General features: G+C 36.8%; 1 protein-coding gene across 1 annotated transcript; it reads left to right on the top strand.

The window, feature by feature from the left end:
- Positions 1-16,303: 16,303 nt before the first annotated feature.
- Positions 16,304-19,632, top strand: LOC143631144 (beta-amyrin 28-monooxygenase-like). Its single transcript, XM_077099991.1, has 4 exons — positions 16,304-16,850; positions 18,512-18,967; positions 19,047-19,234; positions 19,323-19,632. Exons 1-4 carry the CDS (start codon positions 16,361-16,363, stop codon positions 19,620-19,622), a joined length of 1,434 nt encoding a protein of 477 aa, XP_076956106.1. The 5' UTR covers positions 16,304-16,360; the 3' UTR covers positions 19,623-19,632.
- Positions 19,633-20,321: the final 689 nt, after the last annotated feature.

Genomic DNA, 20,321 nt, shown 5'->3' with positions numbered 1-20,321 from the left:
GATCATTTTTTTGAAGAGAGCTAGGACTGTTTTATAAGTCCAAACCAGCCCCTCAATCCAGTTCACAAATATTCAATATTACATTTACCCAAATTAAAACCCTTCAAATCGATCATGGCGGAGGATTGAAGAATTTTGTTGTTAATTTACAAGAGGAAAACATGGGCGGAGGAGGATTTGAGGGTTCTTTTTTTTCCCTTCTATTTTTTATATACAGCATGTGTTTTATTAAGAAGAACTAGGATATAGCCCGTGTGATACACGGGTGGTTAAAAACAACAAAAAAGTTAAATTTTGTAATATACATGATAACATACTTTATAGATTCATATGATTAATAATGATAAACAAAATTTTACAATTCATAAATCTCTAAAAGTCTCTTTGAATACAAAATTGGATGTTAACTTAATTGTTTAATGATTTTCTGTTATTAATTATAAGTCAAGAAAACCAACACAATAACTACTTAAGTGGAGTTGGTAAGCCTCTTTAGTTTGAAACATGGGGTCTTGGATTCGAGACTTGTATCACACAATAATTTATTTTTTAAAATTTGACAAAGTGTTATCTTCATATGAAGATGGCTGTATTTGAAGAGAAACCGGGTCGTGGGTTATAACTAAACAGGTTCATGCTTCATATTGTGTTTTGAAGAAGAGATGATAAAAAAGGAATTGCTCATATGGAATCTATGTGACATCCTATGTGGAAGCCCTAGAATGGTGCCATGTGAAAAAATCATGTTGTTTTAATATATAGTTAGATTAGATTCTATTCTATGGGAGGAGGTTAGGATTTTTTTTAGAATTTATTTTTAGTGTTGCTTGATACTAATTTAATTTGAAAAAAAATATTATATCATTGTATCTATACTATATAACTAGGTTAGTAACCTGTGTAATACACGAGCTGAATAAAGAATATAACATTAATAAAAAAAATGTTTAAATACGTGGGATAATTTAAGAATGTATAACAGGAAGAAGTTAACTGGGATAAAATGGGATGACATTGTACTTTATAGGGAAAGAGTAGATAAAATTAGGGAAAAGTGAAAAAAACTGACGTGACATGCAAATTAAAATTAAAATGGGAAAATAGACAATTCGATCGGGAGGACCCTCCCTATACTCTTTAACATTAAGTCATTAACATTGTAAGCCCACTATTCGACATTACACTGATTGAATTCTACAATATTATTTGACTAAATAAGTAAAAGATCATCCATTCAAATAATGGAATTCATGATAATACTTTTAATAAGTCTGTCGACATACAATACCCTATTTATCATGGTTTAACAAAAACACCAAACGTTATGTTGTGAGTTATAAAACTTGCACAAATTAAGTCAAGAAAAAGTAAGCTAGATAGTGTAATAACATACAAAATAAACGGGTTTGGGCTTTCCCCATGCAAATACATCGAAGTATGTTTTTAATAAAATTGTACATCTTACGATTTTTGGTAGGCTTGTAAACTTACCGAATGGAACAGAAGGGGCATGCTAATTCATTTTCATTTGTTTTACTTTAACCAAACAAACGATTGAACACAAACAATTAAACAAACATGGTTTTTCTTATTCATGTTTATTCGTTAAGAAAACGAACCTGTCCGTGTATGTATACGTCGTCCGCTAACAATATAAATGAATGGTTCACACATGTAGTCGAATGAACATAACTGGGCGAAAACCAATTAGAAGTAAACATTGACATCAACCCTTTTTCTTGGAAAGACAGATTTGTAATATAAGCCACGCCTGCTGAGAAAAACCTACCCATGGACAAAACAAAAATTACATGCTAAGTAACGTGTTTTTAAACCATGCTACCCAATTTCAAATGGAAATTACAATTACGAGATGGCAATCACAAAAAAGAAATCGAATCAAATAGAGTTTCTTTGATGCCATTGTGCTGACCAAAAACAACCTCAAATCCGAGCTCTCCTAACAATCCATAATGTAGTAAAAATAGTCTCCCTGGTTATCTTTAAGGCCTATGCGTGAAAACTAAGTGAATGAATGAATAAGAAATATCTGAAGCCTCGTTTATATACTTAGAAGTTACATTCAGCTTCCTTGACTTTTCAATCCAAACAATCTTCAACTCTTCAATGTTTTCATAACCAGAACTATACATATGTAGGATTCTGATTATGATTAGGGTTTTTTATCAATCAAGATGCCTCAACTGGATAAATTCACTTATTTCACACAATTCTTCTGGTCATGTCTTTTCCTCTTTACTTTCTATATTGCCATATGCAATGACGGAGATGGACTACTTGGGATCAGCAGAATTCTAAAACTACGTAACCAACTGCTTTCACACCATACGAACAACATCCGGAGCAAGGACCCCAACAGTTTGGAAGATATCTTGAGAATACGTTTTAGCACCGGTCTCTCCTATATGTGTAACACCCTGGCTTAAACGGAAACGCCCGAGTGTGACGTACAGATTGTTCAAACACACGTGACACTATTTTGTGACCATAATAACATTAATTCATTAATAAGCCAAGTAACACAAGTTCAAATAAGAATACAAATTGAAATCATATCATAATAAAAACAAATATCTCGTTTATTAAATAACCTAGGTATTCTAAGCATCTTCTAGTCTTTCATCCTCTAATCACGGTATCTGTAACATATGTATAAAATACGGTCAGCTATAAATAGCCGGTGAGTTTCCACAGTTTTAAATACATACATAAAAGCCGTACAACTCATGGACAAGTGATAAACGAGTAAGTCCTTTCCAGTTGGTAACAACCAACGTTCTTGGATAATCTCGTAAGTAAGGTCCTTTCCAATTAGTAACAACCAACGTACTTGGATAATGAGGCCCTTTTCTACTCGATACAAATGGACCGGAGTGCAAAGGGGGGCGTATGATCATACTTAATGAGGCTTCCCAATGTGCAAGTAATACAAGTAACACACAAGTCCATATACGAATTGTAGTTTTGTAATAGAAGAAATCAATACTTGAATTTTTACATGGATACATATGCTACCCCAAAACAATAAAACATTAAAAATGGGTGGTGAAAAACTCACCTTAGTAATTGAAGTAAGAGAAATAAGAATAACTCGAAAGCGTCAAAGGGAATCGAAGCAGTCAATCCGTACGAACTATAAATAAGAATAAACACGACTTTTAACGACTATTCTAACGGGAGTTTAAGGTTGATTAATTACATGAATAATTTTAGAAGTTAGTTATTATTTTATTATAATTCATTACATGTTTTATGGCTCTTTGATTATTAAATTATTATTTATGTATTAACGGAAATCGGTTATTAATATAATTTTAAGTATTTTAACGGCGAGGATATGAAGTTTAAACATTCGAAATACTTGAACTATTGCTTGTAAGTTATAATTATAATTATAGCGTTGACTAAACGATTTCTAGGTATTTAAAGTTTACTTTACGTTTATTAAGCGATTTTTAATAACGACTTACGGAAACGAGAAACTTGATTTTTAAATGTAAAAAGGTGAGATATAGTTTATAGTTATTTTGTAAAATTTTTATTTAATTTAAAAAATATTTTTTATAAATTTATTTTGATTTTTAATTGATTAAAAAGGTTAATTATTTGTTAATAAACTGGAATTAAATAATATATAAAAAAATGTGTCTGCCCGAGTTTCGAACCCGGGTCTTGGTGTTGTATGTTTAGTGTGTTACCAGCTGCTCTAAACTGCATATTCGTTAAGGTGATGGTTTTAATTATATATCCATATATATAGTATTATATATATAGTACTTGTTTCTATTTAAAAAAGGAACATAACGCGTGACCCGGGTTTCGAACCCGGGTCTGTTGTTTGGAACATAACAAGCTTAACCAGTTGAACCCAGAGACTATTCAGTTTAGAAATGAAATTAGTTATATTTAAACAGGGACTCAACTTTATCTTCTTCATCATGTAACCCTAACATTACCAGGATTGATTTGCTCTATGATTGATCAAATTGACAAAAGGGTTTTGTTAACTGATTGTTAACTATCAATTTGCATATAATACTTACTTGGAATGGTGGCTATTTGACGGAGAACGGCCCGTCGGAATCCGGTTGCCTCGGACTTAATTTGATTAGTTTAGAGATGTTTGAGGGTGATTAGAAGGTGTGAGCGAGTTTGGTTTGATGAAGCCGTCCTATTTATACTACCCATAGGAGCGTATCGCTGTTAATCACTTTAATTTGATTTTCGGATTTTCCGGCGTTCATTACGGGGTGATTTAAGGACGTTAAACGCAATTAAATAGTTTGTTAGGATATAATATCGATCATATAACGCGGTAAACAAATTTTACGGGTCGAAGGTTGCTGTTTGGAGGCTGTTTTGGGAACTCCGGCGCCGCCGCCAGCGATGTGCCGTAAAAACGGGGATGGGGGCGGGGGTAGGGTTAGGTTTATTAAAATAATATAATTTAAATTATATTTACAGTTTTAGCCCCTCAAGTTTCAATAACCTTTTAAGTTTAGGATTATATTTAAAATTTTCATTATTAACCTTGGACTTTAAAATTGAATTATATGATTTTCGGTTTTGGATAATTTACGCGTTTAATCGAATTATCGATAAGCCTTGAGATTCCATAAATCAATTGAACATAGAAATAAATGAAAGAACATTGGACATGAATGTCGGGAATGCTTAATTAACAATCATGACAAAATAACCAAACGACCCAACGGGTCGGGTTTACAAATACAAATATCAATCGAAAATCAACGAATGTCACAGCATTCCCTACTTTTGCAAATTTCGTCCCGAAATTAGGCCAAAGAATCCGTATCAAACAGATGAGGATACTTAGTTCGCATTTGATCTTCCCGTTCCCAAGTGAATTCAGTGCCACGTTTAGATTCCCAACGAACCTTTACCAAAGGTATACGGCTACGTTTGGTCTCTTTATCCATACGGTCTATAATTTCCACCGGTTTCTCAACAAAGTGCATAGATTCATCGATGTGCACTTCATCAAGTGGTATGTGGAGATTTTCCTCGGCTAATCATTTCTTAAGATTCGACGCATGAAACGTCGGATGAACATTCGCGTGTTCTTGCGGAAGTTTAAGAGTATAGGCCACGCTACCAACACGATCGAAAATTTTGAAAGGTCCAACATATCGAGGAGATAGTTTTCCCTTCTTATTGAAACGAACAACACCCTTCCAAGGAGATACCTTGAGAAGGACACGATCACCAAGATTAAACTCGAGAGGTCGTCGAAGATTATCCGTGTAGCTCTTTTGGCGACTACAAGCGGCTAAGAAGTTTTGTCGAATTTGTGCGATTCGATCAGTGGTCTCTTGGACAAGTTCGGGACCGGTGATTTGGGTTTCATCAATCTCGTTCCAACAAATCGGAGAACGACACTTACGACTATAGAGTGCTTCGAATGGAGCCATACCGATGCTCGTATGAAAACTATTATTGTAGGAGAACTCAATCAAATGCAGATGAGAATCCCAGTTTCCACCAAAATAAAAAAACACAAGACCTAAGCATATCCTCAAGCATTTGAATCGTTCGCTCGGATTGCCCATCGGTTTGAGGGTGATAGGCGGTGCTAAGGTCCAAACGATTTCAAAACGCAGCTTGGAAAGATGACCAAAAGCGAGAAGTAAAACGACTATCACGGTCGGAAATAATACGCAAGGGTACACCATGACGACACACGATACGTTGAACATAGATTTGAGCGAGTTGATCAACCAAGAACTTTTCGTTAATCGGAATGAAGTGGGCGGACTTAGTCAAACGGTCAACAATAACCCAAATTCCATCGTGGCGGTTTCGAGTGGTTGGGAGTTTAAACACGAAATCCATGGTCACATCTTCCCATTTCCAAATCAGGATGTGCGGTTGCACGAGTAAACTAGATGGTCGCTGATGCTCGGCCTTAACTTTAGCGCAAGTAAGGCACTTTGCGACGTACAATGCAATGTCTTTCTTTATACCGGGCCACCAAAATGTGGATCGTAAGTCGAAATACATTTTATCCGCACCGGGATGAATGGAATATCGCGACTTATGAGCTTCGTCCATGATGAAAGTACTAAGATCGTCACGATTGGGAACCCACAAACGGTTAAGGTAATACAACAAGCCATCACGCTTAGTTTCGAGTTGAAGCTCAGCGCCACAGGACATTTATATTACCCTCGGTGACCGAGACATGTTGGGCTTCAAAGATTCAAAGTTGGAGGTCGGTTTGAACGGTCACACTATGAAGCAAGATAGATTTCACATGAGTCTTTCGGCTAAGGGCATCGGCTACAACATTCGCTTTACAGGGGTGGTAGCGAATTTCGCAGTCGTAATCACTAAGTAATTCGGCCCATCGGCGTTGCCGCATGTTCAAATCCTTTTGGTCAAAAATGTGTTGAAGAATCTTGTGGTCGGTGAATACCACACATTTTGTGCCATAATGTAATGTCTCCAAAATTTCAACGGAAAAACAACAGCACCGAGCTCGATATCAAGCGTCGTGTAATTCCTTTCATGAACTTTTGAGTTGCAATGAAGCGTAGGCGATAACTTTACCTCATTTCATAAGGACACAACCGAGGCCTTGGTTAGAAGCATCGCAATAGACAACAAAGTCCTTGTTGCCCTCAGGGAGAGCAAGGATCGGCGCATCGCAAAGCATACGTTTGAGAGTTTGGAATGCTTCATCTTGCTTTGGTCCCCACACGTAAGGCTTATCCTTGTGAGTCAAGGCGGTTAGGGGCAAAGCGATCTTGGAAAAATCGAGGATGAAGCGACGATAATAACCCACAAAACCAAGAAACGAACGAACTTCGGTGGGAGAGGTTGGAGTCTTCCAATTCTTGATGGCTTCGACTTTGATGGGGTCAACGTGAATACCCTTTTTGTTTACTATGTGCCCTAAGAATGGAATCTCGTTCAACCAGAATTCACACTTCGAGAACTTTGCGTAAAGTTGTTCCTTCCTCAAGAGATCAAGGATGGAATGAAGGTTCTTTGTATGCTCGGTTTTGGACTTAGAATATATGAGAATATCATCAATAAATACAATCACGAATTTATCTAAGTATGGCTTGCATACGCAGTTTATGAGGTCCATGAATACCGTCGTTGCATTGGTTAACCCAAAGGGCATAACCCTAAACTCGTAATGTCCATATCGAGTTCGAAAGGCGGTCTTGGGTATGTCATCTTCATGCACGCGTAGTTGATGATAACCCGAACAAAGATCAATCTTGGAGAAGCAAGAAGCTCCTTGAAGTTGATCGAAGAGATCGTCGATGCGAGGCAAGGGGTAACGATTCTTGACCGTAAGCTTGTTGAGCTCGCGGAAGTCGATACACATATGGATGGAACCATCTTTCTTCTTGACAAACAAAACAGGTGTGCCCCATGGAGACGAACTAGGGCAGATGAACCCTTTTTTTGAAAGTTCTTGGAGTTGGGTAGACAATTCTTGCATCTCGGAGGGTGCAAGACGAAAAGGAGCCTTTTCAATCGGAGTTGCATCAGGCACAAGGACAATGCGAATTCAACTTCTCGAACGGGAGGAAGACCAGAAATGTTATCGGGAAACACTTCGGGATACTCGTGAACAACCAGAATGTCTTCAATCTTTTTCTCCTTCTTTTCAAATGTGTAAGCCACGAATGCTACATACTTCTTGCATAAGTACGTATGGGCTTGAGAACAAGTTATGAGGTTAAGGCTCGAAGGAGAAGGCTTTTCACCAATAACACGAAGAGTTTGACCATCGGCAATCGGAATACGAATAATCTTCTCGAAGTAAACGATTTCAGCACGATGAGAGGACAACCAATCCATGCCTACTATGATGTCGAAACTTCCTAATTGCATCGAGATGAGGTCGATTGAGAACGTGTGGCCGTTAAGATTCATCTTGCAACTTCGAATAACGGAATCGATTGTCATGGATTTACCATTCGCTACTTCAACAATGTACGAGCTTTAAGTTTAGACCGAGGTTTAGCAAGCAACAATTCAAATTCTAAGGATACGAAACTCATATCGGCACCGGTATCAAATAAAATGGTTGCAAAGTGGTCGTTAACAAGAAATGTACCGTTCACCACATCGCTGTTTTGTTGCGCTTGGTGGGCATTCATCATGAAAGCACGCCCACGATTATCTTGAGGAGCTTCAACGGCTTGAGAGGCTTGTCCATCTTGAGGAGCAGGTGCTTGAATAGCTAGCGGTGGTGGAGCTTGATTAACCAACAATTGAGGAACTTGTGGCTGAATCACTTGGTAGGCTTGATAAGCTTGGAGCTGGAATTGCGGAGCAGGAGCCAGCCGAAGTGTGTTCACGTTTGCGAGTCGTGGACACGCGTTGCGGAAGTGGCCAAGGTCACCACAATTATAGCAAGCTCTCGTTTGGTTGATGGGTTGGACATATGGTACGGGTCGGGGATTCGGTGGAGCCGCTATGGTGGTTTCATGACAAGTGGGGCTAAGATGCCCGTAACGGTTACAACGAGTGCACTGTCGGCAAGAGACATAGGCGGGATGGTGACGTTGGCAAGTGCTACAAAACGGGTGAGGCCCGCTATAGGGGTTTTTGAGAGGTGGTACAGGATTGGCTTGGGTTTGAGGTGCAGGTTGCTGGGTTAGCGCATAGTTATTGCGCTTCTTGTTGTGGTTTTGGGAGGAGTATGCGGGTTTGGATGATTCGGGTTTGGGTTCTTTAGGTTCAGTAGCAGGTTTATCGATCGGTTTCTTGGATGATTTTAATGTCAAAGTCCCGGCTTTGACATGATTGTCGGTTAGGGTTGCGGCTAGATTAATCGCATCACCAAGTTCCTTTGGAAAACTACTAAAGACACTATCTTGAATTTGTCTCGGTAGTCCCCGGATGTACTTATCGATGGCACGCGAATCGGGAGTGACGAGATGCGGTACCAACACACTTAGCGCGTTGAAACGAGTGGTGTAAGCGGAGTGCTTACCACCCTCTTGCTTGAGGTTCCAAAACTCAACCTCCAAATTCATAAGCTTATTTGGAGGACAAAACTGTCGGATCCTTTAATTCGTTTCAAGGCAAGGCCATGGCAGCTTCAACACCACGGATCGACTTTTCCTTGACCCACCATGTAAGAGCGCCTTTCTCGAACATACCTGTAGCAAATCAGGTTCGCTTATCATCAGGACACTCAATTTGGAAAAACACGCTCTCCACCTTTTCGTACCACTGAAGTAGGGCAGTGGCACCTTGAGTTCCGTCGAAATAGGTAGGTTTGGCATCGGTAAAGTTTTTAAAGGTCACAACAGGAGCTGAAGGCAGGGGAGGAGGAGGGTTAACGTTAGCCATGATGTTCTGGTGCATCGGGGTCATGATATTAGGGAGGACCACTGTCAGGTGCTTTGTGATCTGGGAAGTTATCTTACGGCTAGAGGTTCCAGATGATCAACACTTGAGGTTACGGGAAGCCATTCTGCGAACAAGGGTAACGAAAATCGTGAGACTCGGAATAGTGCATGATATATATAAAGAAAATAAATCTTTTGTAAAGTTTGTTAAAATATGAAAACCATAAATATAATATAAGTGTTGTGAGGGACTTAGAGTTTTCTAGAACCACCATGGACTCTTATGTCCCAACACAAAATCGAAATTTCGAAAATAAATTGAACCAAAAGCTGGGTATTCATGTATCAGCACGACTTGACAGACTTTTGGTTAAAACATATTGTAAAACATAGAGGGTCGGTGTCACACGTTGCATGAACCACCATGACTTGTGTGACATCCTAAGGGATGCAACTATATCCTTATCACAAAGAGGACATGATCACGGTTGAAAACATAAAGTGGTGACTCATATGGCGTTTGGGTGGTACATTTTGGCCTAATAAGTTTCATGCCCTTCTCGAACTCTCCAGGTAAGCAACCGGGTCCAGCGTCTGATTGGATATATGCGCATTGCTTATCCTTAGGTTTCATGAACCTTGGTGTCAAGAGTTCGAGAAATAAGCACGTCCCCATTCCAGTTACTGCATACCCGCCATGACAAATCATCTTTATGCAGAAGAATTATCTGAACACCCAAACGAAACTTGTTTTAAATCCTTTGAAAATTTAGAATTTTAGGCCTAAACCTTGTACTTGTGTGTGCTTTTGCATACATGAGACGTAAACAAATTAAGCAATATAACAATTATAGTAAGTGCGTTCAAACAATCAAATAAAGGCCCACATAATTTTCTAATCATGCAACCTAAACAATTTAAACAATCAAGCTATAGCTAAACTAGAACACTACGTCTAATGCCCTATCTTAAGCGGAAACGCCCGAATGTGACGTACAGATTGTTCAAACACACGTGACACTATTTTGTGACCATAATAACATTAATTCATTAATAAGCCAAGTAACACAAGTTTATATAAGAATACAAATTGAAATCATATCATAATAAAAACAAATGTCTCGTTTATTAAATAACCTAGGTATTCTAAGCATCTTCTAGTCTTTCATCCTCTTATCACGGTACCTCTAACATATGTATAAAATACAGTCAGCTATAAATAGCCGGTGAGTTTCCACAGTTTCAAATAAATACATAAAAGCTGTACAACTCATGGCAAGTGATAAACGAGCAAGTAAGTCCTTTCCAGTTGGTAACAACCAACGTACTTGGATAATTGCGCAAGTAAGGTCCTTTCCAATTGGTAACAACCAACGTACTTGGATAATGAGGCCCTTTTCCACTCGATACAAATGGAATGGAGTGCAAAGGGGGGCGTATGATCATACTTAATGAGGCTTCCCAACGTGCAAGTAATATTCGTGGTAATACAACTAACACACAAGTCCATACACTAATTATAGTTTTGTAATAGAAGAAATCAATACTTGAATTTTTATATGGATACATATGCTACCCCAAAACAATAAAACATTAAAAAGGGGTGGTTAAAAACTCACCTTAGTAATTGAGCTAAGAGAAATAAGAATAACTCGAAAGTGTCAAAGGAAACCGAAGCAGTCAATCCGTACGAACTATAAATAAGAATAAACACGACTTTTAATGACTATTATAACGGGAGTTTAAGGTTGATTAATTGCATGAATAATTTTAGAAGTTAGTTATTATTTTATTATAATTCATTACAAATTTTATGGCTCTTTGATTATTAAATTATTATTTATGTTTTAACGGAAATCGATTATTAATTTGATTTTAACTATTTTAACGGCGAGGATATGAAGTTTAAACATTCGAAATACTTGAACTATTGCTTATAAGTTATAATTATAATTATAGCGTTGACTAAACGATTTATAGGTATTTAAAGTTTACTTTACGTTTATTAAGCGATTTTTAATAACGGCTTACGAAAACGAGAAATTTGATTTTTAAATGTAAAAAGGTGAGATATATTTTATAGTTATTTTATAAAATTTTTATTTGATTTAAAAAAGATTTTTTATAAATTTATTTTGATTTTTAATTGATTAAAAAGGTTAATTATTTGTTAATAAACTGGAATTAAATAATATAAAAAAAATGTGTCTGACCTGGGTTTCGAACCCGGGTCTTGGTGTTGTATGTTTAGTGTGTTACCAGTAGCTCTAGACTGCTTTATTCGTTAGGGTCATGGTTTTAATTATATATATAAATAGTATTTGTTTCTATTTATAATAATAATAATAGTGACAGGTTATAAAAAAAAGGAACATAACGCTTGATCCGGGTTTTTAACCCGGGTCTGTTGTTTGGAACGTAACAAGCTTAACCAGTTGAACCTAGAGTTTGAAATGAAATTAGTTATATTTAAACAGGGACTCAACTTCATCTTCTTCATCATGTAACCCTAATATTACCAGGATTGATTGCTCTATGATTGATCTAATTGACAAAGGGGTTTTGTTAACTGATTGTTAACTATCAATTTGCATATAATACTTACTTGGAATGGTGGCTATAAACATCGAAGGTTGATGTTTGGTGGCTGTTTTGGAAACTCCGGCGCCGCCGCCGGCGACGTGGCCGGAAAAACGGGGATCGGGGCGGGGTAGGGTTAGGTTTATTAAAATAATATAATTTAAATTATATTTAAAGTTTTAGCCCCTCAAGTTTCAATAACCTTTTAAGTTTAGGTTTATATTTAAATTTTTCATTATTAACCTTGGACTTTTAAAATTGAATTATATGATTTTCGGCTTTGGATTATTTACTCGTTTAATCGAATTATAGATAAACCTCGAGATTCCATAAATCAATTGAACATAGAAATAAATGAACGAACGCTGAACATAAATGTCAGGAGTGCTTAATTAATAATCATGACAAAATAACCAAATTGGGTCGGGTTTGCAAATACAAATATGAATCGAAAATCGACGAATGTCACAATATGTACTCCAGTTTATTCGAAGTCTCCCAATGGTGTAAGGCCGTCGACTTATTAGGAAAAAGGAGGAAGATCACTTTGATCTCTTGTTTCGAAGAAATCAGTGGCTCACGAGGAATGGAAAGGAACATATTCTATTTGATCTCGAAGTCCTCATATAGCGAATCTTCCAATCCTGGATGGGGGATCACTAATCCATGTTCCACACGGCCAAGGAAGCATCGGTTTTTAATCTCATTATGACTTGGTCATTCAGAAGAGATTCTTTCTCGATCAGAATAGTGGAATGGAAGGCGCTACAAGAAAGATATACTCTTTTTCAAATCGCCCCGCGAAGACAAACGTTCACAAAGGTTCTCGATATTCTCAATCGCTCTTTTTTTAGTTGGGAGGAAGAGTGCGTGAATGACGATTCTTATACGAGGAAAATCGTTCCTCTCTAAATAAAAAGAAGCTAGTTCTCTTGATAGAGCTTTCATGTCTGCGCATAGAATTTTTTCCTTTCCATCCCGTTCTTACCATATCATGGGCAGTTGGGTTGGAATCCGCGTGATGGTTTGAAAGTGCTTTCAAAGATTATTCGCATCCCCAGAGAGATACATTGTTTCCATTGTGACTTGGTCATCAAAAGGGGCACTACTAGTGTTGTGTAATTTTTATTGGAGCACACCTTTCGCTAGGAAGGGATCAGTTACGAGTACGAAATGCTTTTCACATACAAGTTGGATAGCGCGATAAGGCAGTTACACTCCTACGCCTGGCATTCCAGTTCAAATACTAGTGAGGTAGACAACCTCATGTCATGCGTGAAAATAGTAAGGACCTTGCCTATGGGCTCACTGGGACACTTAAGTACGAAGGAATTCTCCACTTCATTAAGGAAGGTTTCAGAGATAGAGGATCAAAGCAATGGAACGAGGCGACCGGAAGGGAGGGTTTGGTATGGTAGTGAGACCAATAGGGAAACATAATAAATAGGGAGTATGTGAAAGATCCATCGACACACGAAGGTAGAAGTCAGGTGTGTATTAAATAGCATAGCTAATGAATTCGCAAAGACTCCTTCCTCTTTTAAGTTAAGTGAGGAACTCCCCTGAGGGAAAGGGGCTGCGACCTTCAACTCCCAAGATATATCATATAATATAGCATGTTGCCCTAAAGAATGATTCGAGTGATTTTCCTTCGGTCCATAAACGCAAGAATCGCGAGACGGCAGACATCGGCCGATGAGGCTAGTAGGGCCTTAGTCCTATAACCATTTAGAAGGGGCAATGATTATTCCTAACTGAGAAGTCACCACGAGCATAGCAATCTTATTGGAACTTGAAAGAGAAGTGAATTTGTGAATGCCTAACTGAACGTTCAAGATTGGATTAAGAAACTGAGGCGACAGGAAGGGAGGCGAGCGAAGTGAGGCCACTTTATAGTCCAAAATTTCATAGAGATAAACGGTCCAGCACCCTTCTAAGCCTTTAGAGGATTAGAGGAATCATCGATGAAAGTGTTACTTACTTACTTACGAAGATCGATTGGATAACCTTCTACTGACAGAGTGGTGGGTGCTACTGTCTTATCTTATCCCTTCTTCTTTAACCCCGGCCCGGGGCTGGTCATTCAGTTCAGTCAAGTTCATATGCTTTCCAACGTGGGAGTAAGGCAATGAAACCTGAACCCGATGAGAAAATCCGAAACCCGACATAAATGAGACGGGTAATACTCGACCCATTAGGGTTTGGGATTAGTTTTGAAAGTTTTGGCGGGTTTGGGATGGGTCTGGGATTTTTAATATACCCGATTACCCGATAACATAGACCCATTTACCCGATGTACCCGATATGACTTATTATATTATATATATACTATATTCCAAATATATTATTTGTCGAAACTTGTTTATGTCAATTATTTGAGATATTTTATCTTTATGGTAACCATCTTTGTAATCGAAGTTATATTTTATCAAAACCTGATAGAAACACGACGGGTTTTGAGCCGGATATACCCGACATATATTTTATGAAAGCCCGATAGGAAACCTGAAACCCGATGGGAAAACCTGGAACCGATGGGTAATTACCCGATTAAAACCCGACGTGTTTGGGACGGACTTTAATAACCGGGTATGGGTTTGGGAATACCTAAACCCGACCCATCTCCATCCCTAATTGTGATACATCAAACGTTTCTCTAGTTAGCAACAAAATATGCATGCTTTCGTCAAAGTGTCCAATCAGCATCGACTTCTACTCCTGATAATGTATCCTCCAATATGTTGGACTCCAACTTCCGCTCCCGACGACCTCTACTCGATCCAACATATTGTTCCAACCATAGTTAACTATCATGTTTTAACTTGACCTAACCAGACTGCGGTTTCTAGGGTCCTGACCTGACCGTCACAACTAGCCGATCCAGTTAGGTTTTATAAACATTGCCTTCAGTTTTTAATATATACTCTCATGATCTCATGCTAGGCTCTAGCTACCTCAAAGTTTCATAACAATTTGACCCTATAAAACCCACAAGACCATTTAATCGGTGACACATATTTGCGGCCAAAATTGACTATATTTTCTAGAGTTGCAATTTGATATAGGTAAATAAATCAAGGGTTTGAGTTATTCTACAAAGGGCAACAAAAATGAGAAGTGTGAGAAGCCATAGTTGATTGATATATGTCAAGTGGGGAACAAAGGTAAAAGAGTATAAAAGTAATACTACATATTCTCTCTCTTCACATACAAGTCACATGTTAATTCCCCCATCATTTTAAAACATCCATAACTTTTTCATGCAACATTATTTTTTTTTAAAAATTTCACCATAATAACAAGCGTTTTTTTATCTTTAATATGAGTATGACTTTGTTATATAAAAATTTTTAAAAAAAAATTACATCATTGTGTCATTGTGTTTTTTCGTCATTGTGTCTTTCTGTTTGTTATTTGTCTTTTCGTCATTGTGTCTTTCTGTTTGTTATTGTGTTTTTTTTTGGCATTGTGTCTTTCAAATCATCATTGTGTTTTTTTTAAGTGCTAATAATATGGTTGTGTAATATAATACGTAAATATAATGATAAAATAACAACAAATTATCTAATACATAAAACACAATGATGAATACATATTACACAATTACATGAAACATAATACACAATGATGAATACATATAACACAGTGACCTGAAACGTAAAACACAATGGTGAATACATATAACACAATGACCTGAAATGTAAAACACAATGGAAACTACATACTACACAATGACATGAACGTAATACACAATGATAAGTAGAAAGACAAATGATGAGCACAAAGATACAATGACAAACAAAAAGACACGATGACGTAATCTTTGTTTTAATTGCTATCTTTAATTTGAGTATCAATTGATAACACAATGACCAAAATCTATAATACAATGCATAGAATAACCAAATTAAAAATCATAATAAACAACCAATAACACAATATAAAAAACCATTAATTTTTTTTTTATTTTTATATAACAATATGGTACTCATTAAAGATAAAAAAACGTTTGTTATTATGGTGAATTTTTTTTAAAAAAATAATATTGCATGAAAAAGTTATGGACGTTTTAAAATTGTGGGAGAATTGACATGTGTCTTGCATGTGGAAAGAGAAAGTTAACAAAAATGAGTTATTACCTTTATGCCATTTTTATCAATTTATTTTCTTAAATTAATCTCCACTATTTAAATATAAAATCAATGGATTAGATTCCTTCTAACCCTTCTTATTTTTATTGTCCTTTGTATTTTAACTTTACCCAATAAATCAAATATTTTATAACAAGTACTATTAAATGTTTTTATTCAACTACAATGCGTTTAGGACTTGGCTTCTGTTGTGTAACGCGTGTAATCGTGTGTATAATAAGTATAGACGAGCACTTTCACTTGTCCACATCTTTACCGACACAAATAATGATACAAATTCTATTACCGGTTCTCCTAATCATCGTGTTATACCTTTTCTTGAATATTTACCAAAAATATCGCAAAACCAACATTAATCTTCCGCCGGGAAGCTTCGGACGGCCGCTTCTCGGAGAAACTCTCGCGCTGCTACGTGCATATTGGGAGGGAGTTCCGGAGAGATTTATTCAAGAACGAGTTGAGAAACACGGCAACCCTCTAGTGTTTAAGACGTCGTTGCTTGGCGAACGTATGGCCGTGTTGTGTGGTCCTGCGGGTAACAAGTTCCTGTTTGGGAATGAGAACAAACTGGTGGCGGTGTGGTGGCCGTTGCCCGTGAGCAAGCTTTTCGGCAGGTCCTTGATTACAACTCGTGGCGATGAAGCTAAGTGGATGAGGAAGATGTTGTTATCGTATCTTGGTCCCAACGCTTTCGCCACACACTATGCGTCCACCATGGACGTCGTCACCCGTCGCCATATTGAAGCTCATTGGCAAGGTATTAATCCAACTATATAGTTTAACGGCAAACTAGCATACTCTTAACTACAACAAAATAACTTGTAGGATTTAAACCCAACCTTGAACTTATATATAGATCGATATTTCAATCTAAACTAAACAAATTTTGATTAATTCTTTTCCTTTTCCGATATATCTTGTTGATTTTTTTTTTCAAACAATACTTTGTATTTTAAAATTAATATATATATATATATATATAATTAATTTTTAAATCAATATTTATCATTTTGAGTTCGTTACATCTAGAAATAAATTTAAACACTTCTGATTTTACTATACCAACTACAACTAAAAAGAATTATTATTCAATAGAAATATAACTTTGGCGATCCAGTATCCACGTTCGCATCCACTCTTTGCGGATAAGTCAATACAGATCTATGCTTGATAATTTATTTTCTTTTGCATTTTGTTTGAGCAACACTACCCCATTTGATTTATACTTCATATAAGTAGAGGTGTTTTTCGGGTTCGTTTTTTGAGTTTTGGGTTTTTCGAGTCGAGTTCTTTGGGTTTTAAAATTTTAAATCTTGACCAGAAACCCAACACAAATCTCTCACGGGTTTTCGGGTTCGGGTTAGGTTAATCGGGTTTCGAGTATCCTTGATTTTTTTTTAAACTACAATGCTAAAATTAAAACAAAATATTTATTCTACTTGTAACAAAATAATCGAATAATAAACCAGCATAACTTGATAAAGCAATTCAAAAGAAGCGTAAATCTAACTCGAACCATATTCGTCTTCAATCGGGCATGATCAATTGTTCAATTACGGTTGTTATTAGTAATAAATGGAAAATATAAGTTAACAATAAATAAGCGATCCATAATTGTTGGAATGACACAGCCAATTAAAGCCAAATTCTAATAACTTTAGTGTCTATAACTTAGCATATTATATCTAAAAATATATTTAATTTCAAAACAAATAAAAGTTTATTCAGATTTTCGGGTTGACCCAAAACTTATAAATCAAACCAAGAACCAACCCGAATTACTTCGATTCGTGTTCGGGATAGTCTTTTTTCGGGTTCGGGTTTTTCAGGTCGGGTTAGTTCGGGTTCGGGTTTGGGTTCGTGTTTTCTCAGGTTGGGTTTCAGGTAAAAGTGACAGCCCTACATATAACGGCCTTCCACAAAGCACTCGGCCGACCTTTTTGACAAAAAAAAAAGTCGAACTTGAAAATCTTTGGTTAAAACAACCATTTGAACAACATATGGACAACTGTGCTGATTATTATTGGTTAGAACAGCCGTTCAGCCAAAATCTGGACGAATGTTCTAACCATTGACGTTCAAGCTTTAAAACTTTTTAGTCAAAACAGCCGTTTGATCTATATCATGGCTGCTTGAAACCCCAAAACTTTTACTTACACCTAGTGTTCTAAGAGACTTTTACCTCGGATTGCTTTTGAGTGGTATTCATTGAGGGAAACTAATGATTTCTTTAAGCATAACCATGGAGGAGATGGTAAGTGGTAACACAGAGAAAAGTCATGTCAGAAAATTTGTGTATATTTGAAATTAGTCTCTGTTTTATGGCAATTTGCTTCATTTCAGAATTTCCACAATGAAATCACACAAATTGTCCCTATAAGTTAATAGTAGTGTTGTTTTTCAATGTTATGTATGAAGGCAAGAAAGAGGTGAAGGTATTCCAAACCGTTAAGTTATACACCTTCGATCTTGCTTGCCGTTTATTCATGAGCCTGGAGGAACCAAGCCACATTGCAAAACTTGGATCCTTATTTAACGTTTTCATGAAAGGCATCCTCGAGCTACCAATAAACCTCCCAGGGACACGGTTTTATAGCGCAAATAAAGCAGCCGCAGCCATTAGGAAGGAACTCATGATTATCATCAAAGAAAGAAGAGTGGAACTGGAAGAAGGAAAGACATCATCTTCACAAGACCTCTTGTCACATTTGCTTACGTCTTCAGATGAAAATGGCAGATATCTAACCGAAAAAGATATCGCAAACAACATATTGTTACTACTCTTTGCTGGTCATGACACCTCCACTGTTACTATCACTTTGCTCATCAAGAGTCTCGGTGAACGCCCTGATGTTTATGACAAAGTGCTGAAAGGTTAGTTATGTCCTCTAATCCACGATACTAGGGCATGTTTTTAGATCGGTTTTTAATGACGAATGCCACAATTTTTCAGAGCAATTAGAGATTTCCAAGGCAAAAGAAGCCGGAGAATTGCTAAAATGGGATGACATACAAAAGATGAGATATTCTTGGAATGTTGTATCAGAAGTCATGAGACTAAATCCACCTACCACCGGAGCCTTTAGAGAGGCTCTAGTGGATATCGAGTATGCGGGTTATACCATCCCCAAAGGATGGAAGGTAACAAATTTTATACAAGTTATTTTAGTAAACAATGCATGCTTCAAATGAAAATATAATACATGCATTCATATTGGAACAATATTAGATCTACTGGAGTGCTGCATCAACACATAAGGATGAGGCAAACTTTGAGGATGTGACACGATTTGATCCATCAAGATTTGAAGGCGCAGGACCAACTCCATTCACATATGTGCCGTTCGGAGGGGGTCCTAGGATGTGTTTAGGTAAAGAGTTTTCCCGGTTGGAAATACTTGCGTTTCTTCACAACATCGTCACCAATTTCAAATGGGACTTGTTGATACCTGATGAGAAAATCGAATATGATCCCATGGCTACACCCGTAAAAGGGCTTCCGATTCGTCTCCATCCTCATCACGTTTGATTAATCTTTGCATAAAATCGAGGAGGTACATTGTAATGGTTCGCCAGGACGATTGCAAATTAGGTAATTGATTATATTAATGTACTATGGTACGGTAAATCTTAAAAAGAAAAAAAAACTACTTTATCTGTTTTAACTTACATTATAATGTTAATCATTTTCAGTAAAAAATTATTGTTGTTTACAATATCTTTAGTGCATCAAATCATGCTACATATCATAAAAAGAAGGCATAATTAGAAGAAAATGCTAATATCATGTAAATAATTATTCAATTTCATACTTTTTATAAAACAGATATGGATTATGGCTTCTATTTTTATTCAAACAAAGTTCTATTTAATAACAATTGGACCAAGAGTGATGAGATGTGGTGGGATGTCACTTCATGCCATATCATCACTAAATTAAGGTTAAATCATTACACCTATCCAAGTAGAGGGCGTCAAACAAGGAAATGCCCCCCCTTGGGCGCTAGTGCAGTAACGAGCAAGGGGTTCCATGTGATCATTTATAAACATAACCAATCATAATACTTCATTGTCATTTTTATAAAAGAAATATATAAAATTAAATAATTATTGTTTTTTAAGTTAAAACATTACGTGTTTTTAAGTAAAAGTTAGTGAATGCCCTTTACTACACTTAGTCATATCATTTGCAGTCAACAGTAGTAGCCTATATGCTGTAGAGTTGAAA

Source organism: Bidens hawaiensis, unplaced genomic scaffold (genome assembly GCF_021521415.1).
Source record: "Bidens hawaiensis isolate Kalapana, Puna unplaced genomic scaffold, B.hawaiensis_p1.1 tig00005944_1, whole genome shotgun sequence".
Lineage (NCBI taxonomy): Eukaryota > Viridiplantae > Streptophyta > Magnoliopsida > Asterales > Asteraceae > Bidens > Bidens hawaiensis.
Note: the sequence above shows the minus strand (reverse complement) of the source record. Positions and strands in the feature narration are given on the sequence as shown.

Coding starts and splice junctions, on each gene's coding strand:
- LOC143631144 (XM_077099991.1), top strand. CDS start 16,361: ATGATACAAATTCTATTACCGGTTCTCCTAATCATCGTGTTATACCTT. Junction 16,851..18,511: donor TATTGAAGCTCATTGGCAAG/GTATTAATCCAA, acceptor TTATGTATGAAG/GCAAGAAAGAGGTGAAGGTA. Junction 18,968..19,046: donor TTATGACAAAGTGCTGAAAG/GTTAGTTATGTC, acceptor ACAATTTTTCAG/AGCAATTAGAGATTTCCAAG.